This window comes from Pipistrellus kuhlii, unplaced genomic scaffold (assembly GCF_014108245.1).
Source record: "Pipistrellus kuhlii isolate mPipKuh1 unplaced genomic scaffold, mPipKuh1.p scaffold_m20_p_3, whole genome shotgun sequence".
NCBI classification, from domain to species: domain Eukaryota; kingdom Metazoa; phylum Chordata; class Mammalia; order Chiroptera; family Vespertilionidae; genus Pipistrellus; species Pipistrellus kuhlii.
In genome coordinates, this window is record NW_023425529.1 from 173467753 (window position 1) to 173488697 (window position 20945).

A 20945-nucleotide genomic window follows, 5' to 3' on the forward strand; every position below is an offset into this window, starting at 1 on the left:
CAAGTGGCAGCTTCTGATAACAAGCAGACTTGCAAGAAGATTTCCCAGAATAGACTAACAAGACAAAGGTACCACTGGGACCTGTGTTTCTTTAGAATTTGCTTTATTCCCTTTCAAAGATGATATAATACATGCTAATTATACAAAAAAACAAGACAGATAAACACAAATTTTTAAAAATTAAACTAATCCCATCTCATGTCTTCTTACATGATATTTAAAAAATGCCTGAACTAGGGTATATATGGGGGGGGGGGCAATGTTAAAATATGTACACAGATAATAATTTAATAAAAAAAATGAAAAAAAAAATAAAAATAAAAAATGCCTGAACTATTTTAGCCAGGTGTTTCCTTATATTTAATGGTTATATTTAATCATCATTATTAATAAGTTAGTACATAACTGGAAAGCTGGTTTTAAATCTGAGGGCCTTGCCCTGGGAGTGAGACACTACCTCTGTGTTTAAGACACTACCTCCACCTGGTGGCGGCACTGCCAAACTACAAGTCCTGGTGCGTCTGGGCTGAAATAACATGAGAGTTGTGAAGTACCAGCAAATGTCATGGGCCACAAAAAACTGAATCGTTCCCCTAAGCCTCCTATAGATCTTTTGTGGGCAGAGATTAAAAAGGTTAGAATATGTGAACTTCAGTAAATGTGAACTTCTTTAATTTTGTACTAGCTGTATGCACTTATTTTCGTATTTGGGAAGAAAGATTAAATGGTCTCTCCTGTTTTGAAAGAAAGTCCAAATTTGCCCAGGTCCACCATAATTTGCATGGAGCACAGGCCCTGTCTCCTCCTCCCCACCCCCCTCCCCCTGCCCCTAATAGGCATGCACTAGTGAGCACTCCAGGTGGCAGTCACCAGCCCCTGTGGTTAAATCTGCAATGTCTGTGCTCAGGACTGTCCGGCCAGTCTGTGACTGCCCTGTGTGTGGCATGCCCAGAGAGCAGAGCTCTTGCATTGACTTTGGAGGGCCAGTTGGAGCGAAGGATTGCGAACCCAAGCATGGATTCACTGCTGTCCATTACATAAGACTGTGTTTGCTTCTCACCAGCCAAACCCTGGGCTCGTGGGTGTTTCTATTCCAGCTGATAAATTGGTAGTAAATATGGTATCAATCACTGTAGTACATTCGGACCAGTGACGACATGTTGGAGTGGTGAACTTCTTAAAGGATGCGTCCAATGCAATTCTGTCTCGGCGTGGTTTTGTGCTGGAGGCAGGCACCCGGACAGCGACAGCATGCTGAACTGTGGACACCGTTTTCTCCATGCTTTTCTGAATGCAAGAAGCACTTTTACCTATTGTAGAATGGGTCTGAATTCAAACCAAGTTTAAGGGTCTTGAGGTTAAAATGCTTTAAACTATGGAAAGTTGTTTTTTTGTTTTGTTGTTTTTTTTTTTAAAGATGTTGTGAACCTTCTTGGGATCTTTCTGGGAGAGGAGTTTGTATATTTTCTTACCACATGTGGTGAAGCCCTATTTGGCTTATCTCCTTGTTTGGATAAATGTGTCTAGAGTTGGAGCTGCCCTACTGGCTGATGAAATATTTTTCTAAATGGTTGGCTGGGCTTGATGCAACATAGCCAGAGAGACATTCCTTGCATCAAATTTCCATTCTCCTCATATGGTTAAGGACATTTTCCCTCTCCATCCTTGCCACAGAAAGCAATCTTTGAGTTCGTTTTCATGTCAATAACTAGCTGAAAAAGCCACAAGCTTTCTTTTGAAAATTAAAACAATTCCTTTGACCTGCACGTTGAAGTACCTGTAAGAACTGCTTTGTAGTCCATGAATTTCTCAAGTCAAAGCCACTGTTCTGCCTGATGGAAAAAGATTTCCACAATAAAAGGGAAGCTTTTGATCTATTGTAAATTAAAAACTACAATAAAGAGAAAGACAGAATAAAGTGGGACAAAGTGTTTCCATCACAGAGCTTTTACACTGTGCCAAGTTCTGCCTTCACGCTATATGTCTCAGCCAAGCCCGGTCCCGACCCAGGAGACGGTGGCCTCTCACCCTATTATGGGACTACAGGACTGTGTTTATGGTACTTTTCTGAAATATCTTCAGCATTCAAAATAAAATCTACAGGAAGTAATGCATGGCCCATAAATCAAGGCAGTCTAATTAAAAGCAGGCTTGGTGTTATGAAACCGCGTTTACCCACATTACAATTAACAAGAGAGCTGTTATTCTCCCCACGGTCTGTTCTCAGCAGCCTCTAATGAAGCAGCTCCAGAGCCACCTCGAGTCATGGGGCTTCTGGTTAAGGAAAATACTTCAAAGCTTCGGACTATTGTAGTTTCTTTGTTTAACCAGACACCTGATTTTCTAGGGTTCTACTACACTGAAACACACAGCAAAGGAAACCATTCCCCCCCCCCCCAAATATTTCAGAATGGTATAATATAGTAAGAGTATAACCAATGCGGGGATAAAAAGTTATATATAACATCCTGAAAAATCTATACGTTAAACTACACTTGAATTTATTGCCACTTAATCCAGAAAGCAGCTGTATTAAATGCTCAAATCTCTATATCCACAGCACAACAGAAAAAAGACAAACTAATTCTTCTGGCAAATTAATATAAAACAAAAACAATAAAAGCCATAAAGTGAAAAATAAAACATGGCAGGGAAAGCAAGTTTTAATTGAATAATTTATCTCTGTGATTTAACTCTATAATTATAATAGAGACCCAGTGCACAGATTCATGCTCTGGTGGGGTCCCTCGGCCTGGCCTGCGGGGATCAGGTGGAAACCAGCTCTCGGACATCCCCTGAGGGGTCCCAGATTGCAAGAAGGCAGTACTTGGGTGATGCACCCCAGAATCCAGCTCCCTCCTTTCTGGTTCCAAGTGCATCACCAGAGAACTGCAGCTGCCAAGTCACCGGTGACTTGGCAGCTCCTGCGTTGAGTGTCTGCCCCCTGGTGGTCACTGTGCATCATAGCTACCAGTTGAACGGTCACTCAGGCTTTAATATATATAAATTGCCCAGGAGCTTTCTAATTTGATGTATTATATAAAAAAGATGAACTAATAGTAGCCAAAGGATGCTCTGGCCAGCTCCCTTGTTTAGAGCATTATCCTGATACATCAGAGTTGTGGGTGTGATCTCTGGTCAGGGCACATATAAGAAGCAACCAATGGCCCTGACCAGGAGGCTCGGTTGGTTGGAGCGTCCTGTACACCAAAAGGTTGGGGTTTGATTCCAGGTCAAGGCACATACCTAGGATGTGGGTTTGAACCCAGATCGGGCACATATGGGAAACAATCAATCGATGTTCCTCTCTTTCTCTTACTTCCTTCCTCTCCCTCCAAAAATCAATTAAAAAAAAAATATCCTTGGGTAAGGATTAAAAACAAAATTTTTTTTAAAAAAAGCAACCAATGAATGTGTACATAAGTAGTACAACAAATCAATGCTTCTCTCTCTCTCTCTCTCTCTCTCTCTCCCTCTCACGTTTATTTTCTCTCTAAAATCAATTTTTTAAATTTTTAAAAAATAGTAGCCAAAGGATAAAGATATTTTATACCAAATATAACAATGATAGAAACGGCTATCTAAATATCAATTCTGGGAAATTTCCATATTTATATATGTACAATTAAAGATAAGAAACGCATATCATGAAAATGAGACCAGAATTGTGGAAGATAAGACAATGGGTAACTATATTACTTCTGAATCTTTTCCTTAATTTTTATTTATTTATTTATTTATTTATTTATTTATTTATTTATTTTAATATATTTTATTAATTTTGTACAGAGAGGAAGGGAGAGAGATAGAGAGTCAGAAACATTGATGAGAGAGAGTCATCGATCAGCTGCCTCCTGCACACCCCCTACTGGGGATATGCCCGCAACCAAGGTACATGCCCTTGACCGGAATCGAACCCGGGTCCCTTCAGTCCCCAAGCCGACGCTCTATCCATTGAGCCAAACCGGTTTCGGCTCTTTTCCTTAATTTTTAAAGTAGATATATTTCTATAAAGTATTTGAGCAAATTTTCTTGTTCTAAAAAAGGGTCAAAGTAAACATAACACATATTAACTTAGATCCATTAAAAAAAAATTATTACTTCTTATGTTACAATCCATCACTGAAAATCTGTGTTGAACTGTCATTTTATATTCTAACCATCAGATTTCCTATCAGCTAGTGGTCAAATATTATATGGAAATATTTAGTTAGTACTATATTGACTTACATGATTTCAACACTTAGGGGAAGTAGGAGGATAATTGGGATAAAGAAAGGAGAGGAGCACAAAGTAGTAAAGGAGAGAGGGAGAAATAGAAGAGATTCGGAATGCTGACTGCTGAGACCCTCATGCCCCAATCCTATGCAGTGGTCCAGTGGTCGACCTTTTCTTTTCATAGGGTAAATAAAGCTATTCTAGAGAAGCTTCTGCAAAAAAACAGGAGTTATTTCAAATCTGAAATATATAAACAAACATATATATAGGTATACTGTCTGTGCATGTATGCCTGTAGAGATATCAGACAAGAGAGGATAATGTAAACTTATTCTTTAAAATGGACAAGTAGAATGAAAGGAAGAGTTTATACAAATAACTACATTATTTTAGTATTATTTTCCTTCTAATTATAGAATATCTTGTGAGCTAATATTAGATGTCATTCCTCAAATCATGATGAAAACCATAAAAATACCAGAATAGAAATAATGCAGAAGACTGTTTTGATAAACATATGGCCTAATTTCTCCTCAAACAGAGTTTGCAGGTAGTTGAAGAGTTAAAGAATTAACATAAAACTGAAAATAAATAGGGTCACCTTCTAAACTTCAAAATTTGATCAATTTAAGATAAATCCAACCTGACAAATTCCTAAGATGTTCCTTAACAACTGGCACAATCTTTACTAGTTTTATACGACATGATGCCTAAATTGGTTGAAAGATTAGACTTACTAAAATTTATAAGATTTTTTTCCTATTAAAGAAAGATACTGTTACTTTAAGGGAACAAGGCATATTTTCTCTCTGAAAATGTACTTAATTCACGTTACCTCTACTCTGGGGACCATATCCAGTAAAAACATGTAAAAGAACCTGGGGGAACTTAGTTATGGGCATATAAGTTGCCACAGGTTGAACTGTTCGATTGTTTTAAATGTTGGAATTGATCTCTAGCAAGGCTACCCTGACAAGATTTATCAGTTCGCTATGTTAGCTAACTTTTATTGAGTGCTCACTATGTGTTAGGCTGCAGGCAATCACTTCCCCAAATATTCTTTTATTTAATCCTTCAAAAGTCTAGAAGGTAGAAACTTAGTTTGCATGCGACAGTAACTGCTAATTGCCTCTGGGTATCCATTCTCCCCTTTTCCTTGTAACAGAATCCTATTTTGTTAAGGGAAGCAAAAAGATGAGTTAAGACTACATTCCCAGCCTTCTTCCCTACAGCTGCTACATGTGTCCATAAGACTAAGTCTAAGGCATTCGATCACACAGAAGGGTTACTTGGAACTTTCAGAATGACATTTTAAAGGGAGCTGACTCAACTGAGAGGTACACTCTTTTGTCTCCACTCCTCCCCTTTCTTAACATCACACTTGATACTTTAAGTCATCACATTCTGGCCTGCAAGGTTGGGATTCCTGGACAATCAATTGACCAGCCCTGAATTACCTACCTACTTCTAGATGTTTTTGTTTTAATCCTCACCCGAGGATATGTTTTTATTAATTTTTAGAGAGAGAGGAAAGGAGAAAAATAAATAAATAAATAAATAAATAAATAAATAAATAAATAAATAAATGTGAAAAACATCGATTGGTTGCCTCCCGGAGAAACCTAGGTATATGCCCAAACCGGGAATTGAACCCGCAACGCTTTTGGTATATGAGACAACACTTCAACTAACTGAGCCACCCGGTGACGGCAAACCTTTGCATGTTTAAGCCACCCCTACATGCAGCTAAACCCATTCTGAGACACACACGGGGAAAATGAAGGCTGCTGAGGTTAAGAAATATGTCTATATTAACCCAACAAGTGAAGTGCAAGGATGCTCACCTCAGTCTGTCACACTTCATGGCTCACACTGTTAATAATCAGCCGGAAGAATGTAAGCTCCAAAACTGGCAGTATGTTTTTCTGCTCTATTCATTGCTATATCCCTGTGCTAGCACACAATAGATGTAAAGTGAATAATTTAAATTGCTTCACTAGTTTATCAGATAGAAGTTTAAATAGGGTCTACATCACATTACATCCTTTTAGAAACCTAAAACACTTATGGGAGAAAATAGATTGTTTTGGCAAAAGCAGGACATCAGTGAAGCAAGACAAAATACCTAATTATTGTAAAACACTGAAATTAAGTCACATCACTTCTTGAGAAACAACACGAGTAAACTATTTTCTTACCTATAGTTACATCTCCCCTGATTTCACTTTCTACACACACAACTGCTCCAGGAGCAATCTTCACACTGAAGGAAGAAAACAGGTAACATTTAGCATGGGTGAAGTTTACAAATATTGTTATAGAAGCCATCATACCCTGTGATGAAAAAAGGCTAAGAAAAAAAATTGATGGATACTAGTAAAGGCAAAGTAAATTGTAAGAAGGTAAGGTTTAATATATTATAAACTTTTCAGCTGGCATACTATACATTAGGCTAAAATCATCTATGAGCCCTTATTATTAATTACAATGCTTGAGAGAAAAAGAGGCTTGAATCCTTTTCTTTCAACACCGGCACCAAAAAGCTGAAAACACAGATATCCATTAGTAGGGGACTGGTTAATAAATTATAGTATACTATGGACTAAAACACAATAATAAAAAAAAGAATAATTCTTTATGTAAAGATTTAAAATGATCTCCAGACTACAAGAAAAAGAAGAAGAAAAAAAAAGAAAGAAAGCCAGCCCTGGCTGGATGCTCAGTGGTTAGAGCATCAGCCAGCAGACCAAATGGTCTCGGGTTCAATTCCCAGTCAAGAGCACATACCGGTAGGGGTGTGTACGGGAGGCAACCAATCAATGTGTCTCTCTCATGCCAATGTTTGTTTTTTTTCTCTCTCTCTCCCTCCCTCCTTCACCCTCTCTCTAGAAATCAGTGGAAAAAATATCCGAGGATTAAAATAATAATAATGATAAAATAAAATTAAAAAGAAAAGCAAAGCCAGAAAATGGACAGTTTATATACTATGCCACTACTTTTGTAAAAAAGGGGGAAAAGAGTGTATATTCAAATTATTTAACCAGCAAGGTAATATTAATATAAAAATTAATGTAATGCATACATGTTCCTATTTATTTTCTAACTGTATATAAAACTGCTTATTGAATGATATAACTTATAGTTCAAACTGTTCAAAACAAATATTGATATTCTGCCCTGATCTTTTGTTTGACACAGCTGAATCTAGCTAAATGCTGCCCTAGCTGAGTGTTGTGCTGATATAAACTGTACCAAATGATTTTCCCATTAAATTGACAGTAAGTAACTTTTTCACATTATGCAAAGAATTTTTCTTAGGGGCAATAAATCTACTCTCAGCTTCTATGAAATAACAACATTTTAGATATTTTGACTTTAGAATTCTATTTGGATTTTTCAAAATTTTGATTTCTAGTTGTCCATTGCTAGTACATTATAAAAACACAGTAATTTTGTATATTGACCTTGTGTCCTGACCTTGCTTAAACCCACTCAAACCCACTCAGTTCGAGTAGCTTTTTTGGTAGGTTCTCTGGGTTTTTCCATGTAAAAACTTTTGTGTTCGGAGAATAGGGATAGTTTTAGTTCTTTTTCCAATTTGTATGCATATTATTTCTTTTTCTTGCCTTACTGTTCTGGCTAGGACTTCCAGTACAATATTAAGTAGGAGTTAGGAGACCAGACACCCTTGCCTTGTTCTAGCTTTGTAAGACCAACAAAAGCTATCAAATTACCTTCTAAGACATGAATTTTGCATTTTAAAAAATTATTAAAGCTGAAACCCTCTCTCACCCTCATCTTCCCTCCCTCCCCTCTCTCTAGAAATCAGTGGATAGAGCATTGGCCTGCGGACTGAAGAGTCCGGGCTTTGATTCTGGTCAAGGGCATGTACCTTGGTTGCGGGCACATCCCCAGTGGGGGGTGTGCAGGAGGCAGATGATTAATGTTTCTCTCTCATCGATATTTCTAACTTTCTATCTCTTTCCCTTCCTCTCTGTAAAAAAAAATCAATAAAATATATTTAAAATAAAAAATTATTAAAACCTGGTATGTGAAACCATTGAAGCTTTGTTGACCAAAACGTTACTGCCTTGATTTATAAATTCTTCAAAAAGTTATTTTCTCATTTCAGCAATTATTTTACCACCAGCAAGGACCAGAAATCTAGATTGCAATGACTCACTCATATCAATATTATTTTATAAGTTCTACTAATATTAATATATAAACATGCAGGGCACAAACTCTTTAACATGTCTCTCCATCATTCATATTTCAGAATCCCCCCCAATATTGCAATATAAGTGCAAAGTAATACCAAAAATATTTTAAATCATATCAACTTCCCTACTGCTGATAAAGTTAAGAAAGACATGCACAAATTCTTCTTCCACAAATTTCAGTGAACAAAACTTCCTACCACAAAATATTTTTAAAGCTCTAAGCAAAAAGTGTATATATCAAACAAAAAACGAATAATCCCTGGGTCTAACTTCAAGAAATGTTTGTGAGACTAGACACAGCTACAGGTATTTCCATCATTTTGACATTCACTAGCTTTGTACAAGGCTCAAGTTCATGAAATTTGAAAATGACCTATCTGGGTTACTATGTGCCACCTGATTCTGCTGAAATCACAGAAAATATAGAACCTTTCTATGAGTAAGAAAGAAAAACTTGAGTAACGTAACTCAGAAAATAATCTCTCATTTTGCAGATGAGGAAACAGAAACCCAGAGTCTAGAAATTTCTGGAAGCAAAGTTCACTGGTGGGGCATCACTATCCTAGCACCAATCATCTCTTTTCTGTTGAAAGTTTTCTGGAAAGAACCTGTCATTTCGGATATTTTTCCTTTGAGAGATGTGATCCTTGAATGTATCACCATTTATAGATGACAATTCTCTAATGCCTTTCATTTAGAGTGGGTTTGTGCGCTAAACTATGTATTTATTAAGCTTTGGTCAAATAAATGAGGCTTTATATATAAATGCCTCTTGTTTTAGACCTTATTTCCCATCCCAACTTTCCATTCCCTCAGCTTCCCTCTAATTTTTTATGACAAGAGCATTATCTAACATTTGATTTCTCCTGACAAGTGAAGACAGGAGCAATTCACAAGTCTCCCTCTGTCTTCAGTTTTAATGCCCCAGGTAGAGTTTGTGTCACAATCAGCATACTTCTGTGCTGCAGGAAGTAATTAAATTCACCTTTATATCAACTAAAAAAATATATGGTCCAAACACCTCCGGGTAGACACACTGCCTCAGACTGGTGGGGCAGAGAAGCAGCAGGCAGCCAAGTTCTATTAAAATAAGTCAACCAGCCCTGACCGGTTTGGCTGTGGACTGAAGGGTCCCAGGTTCCATTCCGGTCAAAGGCATGTACCTTGGTTACAGGCACATCCCCAGTAGGGGGCGTGCAGGAGGCAGCTGATAGGTATTTTTTTTCTCATCCCTATCTATCCTTTTCCCTTCCTCTCTGTAAAATAATCATTAATACATATTATTTAAAAAAAACAAGTCAACAAGAAATACCTTCATCTCCACCGTATACACTACTGTATACTGCACATAATAGTCACAGATCTGTTCCCCTGTAGCTTAGGAAATAAATTAGTTACCTGCTTAAGTAAAACAACCTATATTTAAAAGTATGGCACCAGCCGAAACCGGTTTGGCTCAGTGGATAGAGCATGAGCCTGTGGACTCAAGGGTCTGGGGATCGATTCCGGTCAAGAGCATGTACCTTGGTTGCGGGCACATCTCCAGTGGGGAGTGTGCAGGAGGCAAATGGTCGATGCTTCTAACTCTCTATCCCTCTCCCTTCCTCTATGTAAAAAAAATCAATAAAATATATTTTTTTAAAAATAAATAAATGTACGGCACCAGAAACAAATTCTGTCGTCTTTTTCAGAGAGAGTCAGCAGAGGGTGCGGATCACTGCTGTTTTTGGACACAGTTTAACGTAAGCTAAGGTGACCGGGCGTCCCGATTTTGAACAATTTGTCCCGCGTCCCCCGGCTCTTTTTTAAAACGCCCCGGGACGCGGGACAAATTGTTAAAAAGCGGGACAGTCCCGAAAAGCGGGACGTCTGGTCACCTCTAAGCATCTGTCTCCCCTGAGCCGTTCCTTTCAGCCACGACCAGCTCCCAGCAAGGAGACCGCCGGGGAAGCCACAGCTCCGGCCCCCGTCCGCGGTCACAAAGCAGCCGGTCCCCGCGGGCAGAGTGTCTCCGTTCCCGTCCCCGCGCGACCCCTTCTGCACCAGTGACCGTGGACCAGTCCGCACCCACACACCGCCCGCGGCAGGCGGCAGGGACGGGGCGCGGCCAGCCCTGACGTGGGTGTCTGGGAACACACACCCGACAAGGCAGCTCGGAGCCGCCGGCGACCCGCCGCCCCGAGCGCAGCGGAAGAGGCGACCCCTCCGCCCTCACGGCCCCCGCCTTCCTCACCCCCGCCCCCTTCTTCCGCCCCGACCCCTTTGCGCAGGCGCGTGGGGGAGAGCCTGCGCGGTGGGCCCCGGATGGAGGAGCAGGCCCTTCCCGGCCCCGCTTCCGCATCTCTTCCCAGGCCTTCCAATCCCCGTTCGGTCGCCTCCTCCCGCCGCGGAAGCAAGGCCTGGGCTTCAGGGAGCATTCGGGCCAAGTGCCGGGGGTAACACGCCATCCCAGTCCCCGCCGTGGGCGACCAGAACAGGCTCCATCTCTGCAGAGAGCCGAGAGCAGGCTTTTCCCAAACACCAGACCCACCTCTTCTGAGCCTTCTCCGCCATGGTTTGGCCCCGCCTCCAATTGGAATCCAGATCGACACGAGCGCCTGGGAAAAGCGATGATCTCGACAAGCGATTGGATGACCTGACAGGACTGGAAGGAGGCGGGGCTTGTCCTTCGGGGCGGGGCCGGAGTGGGGCTCGCCCCTCCTCTGCTGCCTGGGTGAGTCAGCTAGTTCTGGGCGGAGGTGTATGGCCACTAGCTGATTTCAACTCAATCTAGGGGTCCATAGGCTCAGATTTAAAACAGTTATTGAATCCAATCCAACATACATCATTATGACCTCATTATACTCCACCATTCATTTTTAGTCTTCATTCTTTAAGATGGAGACTAGAAAGAAGACTTCCTGCTAGGCCCAAGGATTTTTAGTCTTCATTCTTTAAAATGGAGACTAGAAAGAAGACTTCATGCTAGGCCCTTGGGCCTCTTCCTTGTTCAGTGAATTTACCTCTTTCTCGATGAGCTCATCAATCTCATAAATTAAGTACCTTTACTTACTGGCTTTCTCCGGTTAATCCTTTACTGAACTTCACTCCTGATTATTCAATTGCCTACTGCCTCAAAGTCTTATCAAACCTAGAGCTTTCGATTCATGTCTGGCTCTCTCTCCAACCAGCTGGTCCTTTGATCTCCAGCTCAGTAAAGCAAGTATGTCAAACTCAAAGGCTAACAAGGGCCAAATAAACATGGTTTAAGTTTATGTGGGCCGCAAAAAAACAAAAGCTTCAAGTTTCATCAAAACACAGGTTTATTTTGATAGAGACATGCTGAATACAAAAGGCTGAAGTAAATGAGTCATCGTTAACAAAATAATAGAACATTTTAATGACAATATTTTTTCTTGAACATTAACTCACCAGACACTGAATAACTGCACAAATTAGTAAGCGTAATGCAAAAAACCCTATTTTTCCTGTTCTCAGAAAGCAAAATATTTCCTGTTGCACATACCAAACAAGGCAGTACAAGATTAATGAGGTGACAATCGGCTGCTAAAATATTCACTGCTAGTATTAGTGGAGAGAAATGGTGCGCCTGTTTGGAAGGCATGGAAGGGAAATGAATGCAACATGATTCTAGTAATCAGTCATTAGTGAATGTTGTAATTCGTTATTATTAATTATGTATAACAGGGTAGTGTGAAAATTAAGTTACAAAATTTTTATTAAAATGTTTCTTACATACCGTTATATTGGCTGGGCCGAAAAAATTCTTATGGGCAACATGCTGCCTGTAGGCCATGAGTTGACGTGTGTTCTAGGCACTCCTCACCTCTCCATCTATATAATTCAACAGCAAGTTCTGCTGGTCCTGTAGCTGGTGTCTGTCATTCCACTTTGCATCATTTACTCTATCAGCTCTCTATTATAATCTCAGCTCCTCTGTGGTCTGCTCTCTCCACCCTTCACCTCCAAAGTCACCCCACCACGACCACCCACACCCCACCCAAGCCAATAGTTAAAATCATCCTTTAAAAACCAAATCCAGTTTGGTTTTTACTTCCTATTCCTTGTAAAATCCAGGCCAGCCTGGGTTGCTCTCAGTGTTTGGGCCTTGACCAGCATGGTTCAATTCCTGGTCAGGGCACATACCTGGGTTGCAGGCTTGATCCCCTGTGTGGGGCATGCAGGAGGCAGCCAATCGATGATTCTCTCTCATCATAGATGTTTATCTCTCTCCCTCTTCCTTCCTCTCTAAAATAATTTTTTTTTTTTAATCCAAACTCTTTCCATAACCGATCTCTGGGCTAGATCCTACACTTGCCTACTTCTCTTTTCTTTAATTTCATGTTCCTCTTCCTCTTTCTCTAATCACACTTTCACTCTCAAAGAAGGCAAGTCGACTTTCCACCCTAGATGGCTTTCACCTGTCCTTTGCCCTTTGCCCCTTTATGTCTCAGATGTCACATACTCTGTATGTCAGTTTTTTTCATTATAGTTGGTGTCAGTGAAGCAGGACTTACTAAAATCCTGGACATGTGATTTGGGGAAAGAAAGTATAAAAGGGTGGGGGATGAGGAACTTTTGATACCTATGGCTGCTGTCAAAGTTAGTTGGTGCCAATTCAAAACCTCAATTTGGGGTGCAGTAAAGAAGGAAACTTCATAGAGCTCCATGGCAATACATTATGGCTGAAAACAAAACAAAACAAAAAAAAAACACTACTGTGAAAAAAGGTGGTGAGGCTGCTTGGGAGCCAGGAGGCTCTGAGGTCAGGCCCGCTTTCAGCTAGGCAGTCTGCTCAGCTCCACCTGGGGAAAGGTAATCAGTGAAAAATGAAACCCTAGAGCCATTTTGATTGGTCAGAACTGTGCATGGGAAAGTGTCAGTCCTATTTGGTTGAAACAGGACTAGAACTCCTTAAGGGCTGGCTCAGCTGGCAGAAACAGTGCAGGCATGTGGTTTAACGCAGAAGCAAACAAGTTAGGGGCTTCTCTGCCTTTTTATTTTTAACAAGTATTTACTGAGTACATAGTACGTGCCTAGCATTGTTCTATGTGCTGGGGAGACAGCAATAAACAAAACAAAGGCTTTTCCTTGTAGAGCTCACATTTGTAGCAGGAGGACAGGCAGTAAACTGAGAAGTAGATTTATAAGGGGGTGGTAACAGATACTATGGAAGAAAAATAAAAAAAAAAGAGCCCTAGCCAGTTTGGATTGAAGACACAAGGGTCTTGGGTTCAATTGGTCAAGGGCCCTACCTCAGACAAAGGCTCCATCCCCAGGACCAGTCAGGGCGAATGCAGGAGGCAATCAATTGACATGTCTCTCACATTGATGTTTCTCTCTTTCTCTTCTCCCTTCCACACTAAAAAAAAAAAAAAAAAAAAAGGCCCTGACTGGTTTGGCTCAGTGGATAGAGTGTTGGCCTGTGGACTCGAGAGTCCCAGGTTCGATTCCAGTCAAGGGCATGTACCTTGGTTGTGGGCACATCCCCAGTAGGAGGTGTGCAGGAGGTGGTTGATCGATGTTTCTTTCTCGTCAATGTTTCCAACTCTCTCTCTCTCTCCCTCTTCCTTTCTCTCTGTAAAAATCAATTTTATATATATATATATATATATATATATATATATATATATATATATATTTTTTTTTTTTTTTTTTTAAATAGGTCCATCATTTAAAAAAAAGAAAAGGAAAAAAGAACATAAAGAGGAAGTGGGAGTTGGGAGGAGGGAATCTTCTTACTCTTTGAGAACCCACCTCCCTTCCTCATACTCATGTTTTTGTCTCTCCTCCCCCAGTTTGCAGAATTGTCTGTCCGCTACTGGAAAATAGGATTTTTCCTTAACTTAGTGAAGAAAATATGATAGTCAGATGGCTGGAAAGACAAACACTGTGATACGTAAACTAAACAAAACCAGAACTTTTGAAAGCACTTACATGCCATTATTAAGTAATATGACCACAAATGTTTTGGTTTCTATAGTGCAGTTCCTTTTATCAGAAAACCAACTTTTATGCTGCCATCCCTAGTGCTTTTGTTTGCCTTTTGCTCACCCAGGCCTTCCTGTGCCTTATAAAGAGACCAGAGAGCCCGGCTGAGGACTCTGCTGCAGGAAGGCACCAGTTAAGGACTCTGGAGAGGACAGGATCATCTGTGCCAGTTCCTAATGGGTTGGCTTCGGCTGTTTTTCCTCCATCCCGTCTCACTTTATCAAGGGTCTGCTTTTCCCTTTGCACTTCTATTTAATTATCTCTGCAGGATGGATTCATTTTCCACTCGTGCCAGGTAGGTGTGATGGCTGATTTTGTCTAGACATCTATGAATGTTATAGTACCCTGTTTCCCCCAAAATAAGACAGTGTCTTATATTAATTTTTTTCTCCCAACATTGTGCTAGGTCTTATTTTCAGAGGATGTCTTATTTTCAGGGAAACACGGTAGGTCAAATAGCATAGATTGCAACGCAGATTAAATATAATCACACTTTTTTTTATTATTATTGATTTCAGAGAGGAAGGCAGAAGGAGTGAGAGATAGAAACACCAATGATGAGAATCATTTTTTTACTTTAGGTGTGTTTTTAAATTTTTAAATTACAGCTGACATACAATATTATATTAGTTTTAGGTGTGCAATCCAGTGATTAGGCATTATATAACTCACTAAGTTAGAACCCCAATAAATCTGGTACCCATCTCACACCATACATACTTATTACAATATTATTGACAATATTCCCTATGCTATACCTTACATCCGCATGGCTATTCTGTAACTACCAGTTTATACTTCTTGATGAGATGACATCGAGAGAGATTTCCTAGATCCTCAACACCAGGTTGACCTCACTTTCATACCAGTAGATTTCAAAGATGTCCCAGGCAGGAAACCTCCTGGACCTGTCACCCAGAGTTGTTAGGGGGCAGGTGTCATTCCTACTTGAATGGGGGACATCATAGAGAGGCGCCCAGGATCACTAAAGCAGGAGTTAAGACTGATCTCCTAGTGCAGTGGTCGGCAAACTCATTCGTCAACAGAGCTAAATAGCAATGGAACAACGATTGACATTTCTCTTGAGAGCCAAATATTTTTAAACTTGAACTCCTTCTAAGGCCACTTCTTCAAAACAGACTCGCCCAGGCCATGGCATTTTGTGGAAGAGCCACACTCAAAGGGCCAAAGAGCCGCATGTGGCTCTCAAGCCACAGTTTGCAGACCATGGTCCTAGGGTAATCATTCACAAATGGACTCTGGCTCTTTCTCCCATGGCTCTTCCCGTCAGAAGAACGGAAGGAAGGTTTGGGAGTGATAACAGTATGACGTCTACAGGTGCTCTGTGAGGCCTGCTTCCACTGAGTCACCCAGAGTGACTGCAGCGGCTCATGTGTCGCACTGTTCTAAGTCAGTCTGTCCTTCTTCTTTCAGGCACCTCTTTCTCCTGGCTGGAGGAGGGGCCCTGGCCTTGGCTGCCATGGGTTCCTTTGCTGTGCTTGTCTTCATCCCCGCTCTGGGCACTGTGGTTCTGATCTGCTCCCTCGGCCCACAGGAGGTCCACAGGTGGACTTTCTTCTTTCAGATGAGCTGGCAGACGCTGTGCCACCTGGGTTTGCACTACACTGAGTATTACCTGCAGGAACCTCCTTCCATGAGGTAAAGCAGTTCAGCCATGTGCTTGTACGGAACCGTCCAAAGGGATTGTTTGCACTGTGGTGGCAGAACTGGGTATTGAGCTTGAATCCAAATTCTTCCATATTTGAGCAGTGTGACCTTGAGCAAGTCATTGAACCTCTCACAGCCTCTGTTTCTTTTTCTGAAGAAGAAAAAAAAAGGTGTGTGGTGGTGGTGGAATGTAAAAAAACCTATCTTCCAAGACCCTGTATGTTAGAGATAATGAATTAAATGTAATGATATGATTGTTAATAACTACCAGGTGTTCATCCATGAAGTGTAGTCTGGCACGTAACTGTAATTACCTTTGTGCCAGAGAAGGTTGGCCCAGGAGTCCCCGGGCACACAGACGAGGCTGCCCGGAAGTGAGTAAGCACAGTTTGCTCACCTCGTGTGGGTGGTGTAGACACTCAGCCAGCAGCCTGCCCTCCCCTTTAGCAGTTCAGGGGAGGTATAAGTCCACTGTAAACCTTTGCTGCCTTCCCATGGCACCTGCTGTGCAAGAGTTGTACTGTCATTGGGACTCACCCTTCCATTTTCTCAGAAGAAGGAAAGGCACCCAATCTAGAAAAGAAAAAAAAAAAAAAATCAGTGCTAATTACAGCCTAGAGAAGTGTTTTCATGTGTCGGTGACATCACCAAGATTAGGGGGAAGAAAATCTCTGCGATTTTTAAAAAAACATATTTTATTGTTTTTTACAGAGAGGAAGAGAGAGGGATAGGGAGTTAGAAACATCGATGAGAGAGAAACATCGATCAGCTGCCTCTTGCACACCCCCTACTGGGGATGTGCCTGCAACCAAGGTACATGCCCTTGACAGGAATCGAACCTGGGACCTTTCAGTCCGCAGGCTGACGCTCTATCCACTGAGCCAAACCGGTTTCGGCTATCTCTGTGATCTTGAGCCTATTTTTTCGGGCTCCCTGTGTTAGCACAATCGCTTTGTATCCATGGTCAGTCAGAGAAATGGGGCTTTGACCTGTTGAAGTGGGTCACCTCTCTGGTTCCAACCTGTCATTGACTCACTCACTTTGCCAACCATACCAAACACAGAATCCTTTTTTTTTTTTTCCTTTTTAAACTATATTTTTATTGATTTCAGAGAGGAAGGGAGATGGAGAGAGAGATAGAAACATCAATGATGAGTCATTGATCGGCTGCCTCCTGCACACCCCCCACTGGGGATACAGCCTGCAACCCAGACATGTGCCCTGACCAGGAATCGAACCTGGGGCCCTGCAGTCCGCAGGCCAATGCTCTATCCACTGAGCCAAACCGGCCATGGCAGAATCCTTTTCTTTATTTGATTTACCAAAGCCTCAGGGTTTGCTTCTCTGAAGAAAAGGCAAGATGGCAGGTGGATGGGGATGGGGATGGGGATACTAATGGGGGTGCGACGGAGTAGGATTTCAGTAGGAAGAACAAGTTGAGCAGGATCTGGACTGACAGAAGCAAGGCTGAGCCAGAGCTGAAATGGAAGGTGTACTAGTTTGCTCTGTAGTAACAAAGTATCACATACCGGGTGGCTTAAACAATAGAAATGTATGTATTTCCTCTGGAAGCTGGAGTCCAAGATCTAGGTGTTGGTAGGTTCAGCTTCTTCTGAGGCCTCTCTTCTTGGCTTACAGAGGGCCACCTTCTCCCTGTGCCGCCACATGGTCTTACCTCTGTGTGTTTGTGTCCTAATCTCCTCTTCTTACAAGGATAACAGTTGTATTGGATCAGGGCCCACCCTAATGACCTCATTTTAATGTAACTACCTCTCTAAATACCCTTCCTCCAAAAACAGTCCCATTCTGAGTTGCCAGGGTTAGGACTTCAACACGTGAGTCTGTAAGGGACACATTCGGCACTTAGCAGAAAGTGAGTGAACAGGGGTTGGTGGCATTTGGAGGCTACTTGGCTTATTGTTAGGATAAACCAAATGAGGAGATCATTGTCCTTAATTCTTGACACACAGATAAAAACAATAGTGATTAGGAAACATGCTATTTTCTCTCCATAGGACAGTATTCCTGATTGTCAAGTATGTCACTGTAATTTTCATTTTCTCCACCATAATCTTGCCAGTGGGATCTTCTCCACTTTGTGAGGGTGAAGCAGGGACAGTTCAGATGTTCAGATGATTGGTTAAGAACACACCTTGGTTGTTAATGACTCAGCGCACACACCGAACCCCTAGGTTGATTCACCGTTCCTCAGCACAAATTGCTAGCAAAAGTCAGGGATTGGCCTGGCTCGATGGCTGTGGTTGAGCATCAACCCATGAACCAGGAGGTCACTGTTCAATTCCTGGTCAGGGCACATGTCTGGGTTTCAGGCTGTATCCCAAGTAGGGGTGTACAGGAGGCAACCGATCATGATTCTCTCTTATCACTGATGTTTCTCTCTCTCTCTCCCTCTCCTCTGCTCTCTGAAATCAGTAAAAATGTATTTTCTTAAAAAAGGTCAGGGATTGCTTCATTTTTTACAATCTTCAACTTTCTATAATCTTTTCACTACTTTTTGTTTCTTCTATAGCAAATTTCTCCCAGACCCTGATCCTGATCTTTAGAAGCCATTCTTAGAAATATTATAATCAATACCTCCCTACAATTTTCCTTGTCATTCTTTTATCTGCCTCTTTGACTGATTAATTTCCCCATTTATCTTTTTTTAAAAATATATATATTTTATTGATTTTTTACAGAGAGGAAGGGAGAGAGAGAGAGAGCTAGAAACGTCGATGAGAGAGAAACACCGACCAGCTGCCTCCTGCACACCCCCTACCGGGGATGTGCCCGCAACCAATGCACATGCCCTTGACCGGAATCGAACCCGGGACCCTTCAGTCTGCAGACTGATGGCCTACCACTGAGCCAAACCGGTTTCAGCTCCCCACTTATCTTTTGATTCTTTCTGGAGTAGCTTGTGGTTCTGAATTAACCCAAGAGTCTTTGTGGGCATATTCCAGGCCATGATATTGGTCTTAATTGTTTAGCAACCCCCATTTGCTTATAGGGTCATGTATGAGGGGCTGGAATGGGATAAAATAAATACGGAATGTTTTTTACATGAAAAACTGTATCTCTTTCAGGTTCTGCATCACTCTTTCTTCCCTCATGCTCTTGACCCAGAGGGTCACATCCCTGTCTCTGGACATTTGTGAGGGGAAGGTGGAGGCAGCATCCCAAGACATCAGGAGCAGGATCTCTTTGTCGGAGCATCTGTGTAAGGCACTCCCCTATTTCAGCTACTTGCTCTTTTTTCCTGGCCTCCTAGGAGGCCCTCTGTGTTCTTTCCAGAGATTTCAGGCTCGTGTTCAAGGGTCCAGCTCTTTGTGTCCCCGGTTCTCTTTCTGGGCTTTCACCTGGAAGGGTCTGCAGATTCTGGGACTGGAGTGCCTGACGGTGGTCATGAGGCGGGTGGTGAGTGCAGGAGTGGGTCTGTCGGACTGCCATCAGCTCCAGTGTATCTATGTCATGTGGTCCACGGCCGGGCTCTTCAAACTCACCTACTACTCCCACTGGCTCCTGGATGACTCCCTCCTCTGTGCCGCAGGCTTCGGGCCTGAGTTTGGCGAGAGCCCTGGCGAGGAGGGATACCTCCCTGATGCGGACATTTGGATGCTAGAAACAACCCACAGGATATCCTTGTTCACGAGAAAATGGAACCAGAGCACAGCTCGGTGGCTCAGACGCCTCATATTCCAACAGGGCAGGGCCTGGCCGTTGTTGCAGACATTCGCCTTCTCCGCCTGGTGGCACGGACTCCACCCAGGACAGGTGTTTGGTTTCCTATGCTGGGCTGTGATGGTGAAAGCTGACTACCTGATTCACACCTCTGCCAAGCTGTTTATCAGATCCTGGCTGATGTGGCTACTCTACAGAACTCTCACCTGGGCCCATACCCAGCTCATCATTGCCTATATAATGCTGGCCGTGGAGGGCAGGAGCCTCTGCTCTCTCTGGCTGCTGTGTAATTCTTACAGCAGTGTCTTTCCCGTGGTATACTGCATTTTGCTTTTTCTATTAGCAAAGAGAAAGCATAAAGTTAACTGACATCTTTCCCCAGACTTCATTTTATACACCACATGTGTCAAACACAAGGCCCTTGGGCCAAATCCGTCCCGCCAGGCCTTGCAATGTGGCCCGCACCGCGCTGTCATCACTGCACTCCGCTGCGTTTCCATCACAATGACAGTTTATGACTGTTCAGTAAACCATTCGGCCCGCGATTTAGGCTGGATTTTAGATTTTGGCCCCTTCTCTGATTGAGTTCGACACCCCTATTATACACCCATGAAACAGAATTTAGAAAGTGCCAGATGGTGGTCGATGATGCAGATATTTGAACTTCTTTATAATAAAAGTTTTTGTTTTTTTTAATGTTGGATAAATATACCTGATGTCTTGCTATTGAAATTTGTGTATCTGCTTTAATAAGCTATTATATTGGTTCCACAAAAGAAAAAGCCATAGTTTCTTCCCGTAGGGTTTACGGTTTTGGTGTGGAAGCAAAGTTAAAGCAATAGTCAAAACCGGTTTGGCTCAGTGGATAGAGTGTTGGCCTGCAGACTGAAAGGTCCCAGGTTCGATTCTGGTCAAGGGTATGTACCTTGGTTGCAGGCACATCCCCAGCAGGGGGTGTGCAAGAGGCAGCTGATCGATGATTCTCTCTCATTGATGTTTCTAACTCTCTATCCCTCTCTCTTCCTCTCCATAAAAAAATCAATAAAAAAAAAAAAGTTGAAGCAGTATATATTGTATATACAAACATAAGGTACTGTGAGCCAATTGGCATATGCATAGATATCCAAAAATTGAGTGCTATTGGCCTGCTTGATCCAGAATATA

At 42.0% G+C, this 20945-nt stretch overlaps 2 protein-coding genes and 2 long non-coding RNA genes across 5 annotated transcripts in view; 1 reads left to right on the plus strand and 3 right to left on the minus strand.

The window, feature by feature from the left end:
• Window positions 1-11050, minus strand: part of DCTN6 (dynactin subunit 6) — a 24568-nt gene extending 13518 nt beyond the window's left edge. Inside the window, exons 1-2 of the mRNA XM_036458305.2 lie at window positions 10972-11050; window positions 6417-6481 (exon numbers count right to left, since the gene is read on the minus strand). Of these exons, the coding sequence (XP_036314198.1) occupies window positions 6417-6481; window positions 10972-10994 (88 nt within the window). The 5' untranslated portion in view covers window positions 10995-11050. The remainder of the gene's footprint in view (window positions 1-6416; window positions 6482-10971) is intronic.
• On the minus strand, window positions 4088-6405 carry LOC123653285. The gene is made up of 2 exons (XR_006743015.1): window positions 6063-6405; window positions 4088-4430 (listed from the first exon to the last, which is right to left on the minus strand). It is a non-coding gene; the product is annotated as an uncharacterized LOC123653285 (long non-coding RNA).
• Window positions 7810-9553, minus strand: LOC118730367. The gene is made up of 2 exons (XR_004991446.2): window positions 8263-9553; window positions 7810-7993 (listed from the first exon to the last, which is right to left on the minus strand). It is a non-coding gene; the product is annotated as an uncharacterized LOC118730367 (long non-coding RNA).
• MBOAT4 (membrane bound O-acyltransferase domain containing 4) lies at window positions 11042-20274 on the plus strand. 2 transcript variants are annotated; one of them, XM_036458272.2, is made up of 4 exons: window positions 11063-11154; window positions 14500-14727; window positions 15867-16091; window positions 19187-20274. In XM_036458272.2, exons 2-4 carry the CDS (start codon window positions 14609-14611, stop codon window positions 20148-20150), a joined length of 1308 nt encoding a protein of 435 aa, XP_036314165.1. In that variant the 5' UTR covers window positions 11063-11154; window positions 14500-14608; the 3' UTR covers window positions 20151-20274. The 2 variants fall into 2 exon arrangements, with proteins under 2 accessions (XP_045444862.1, XP_036314165.1); XM_045588906.1 differs by lacking the exon at window positions 14500-14727 and having other exon boundaries at window positions 11042-11154.
• The last annotated feature ends 671 nt before the right edge of the window (window positions 20275-20945 follow it).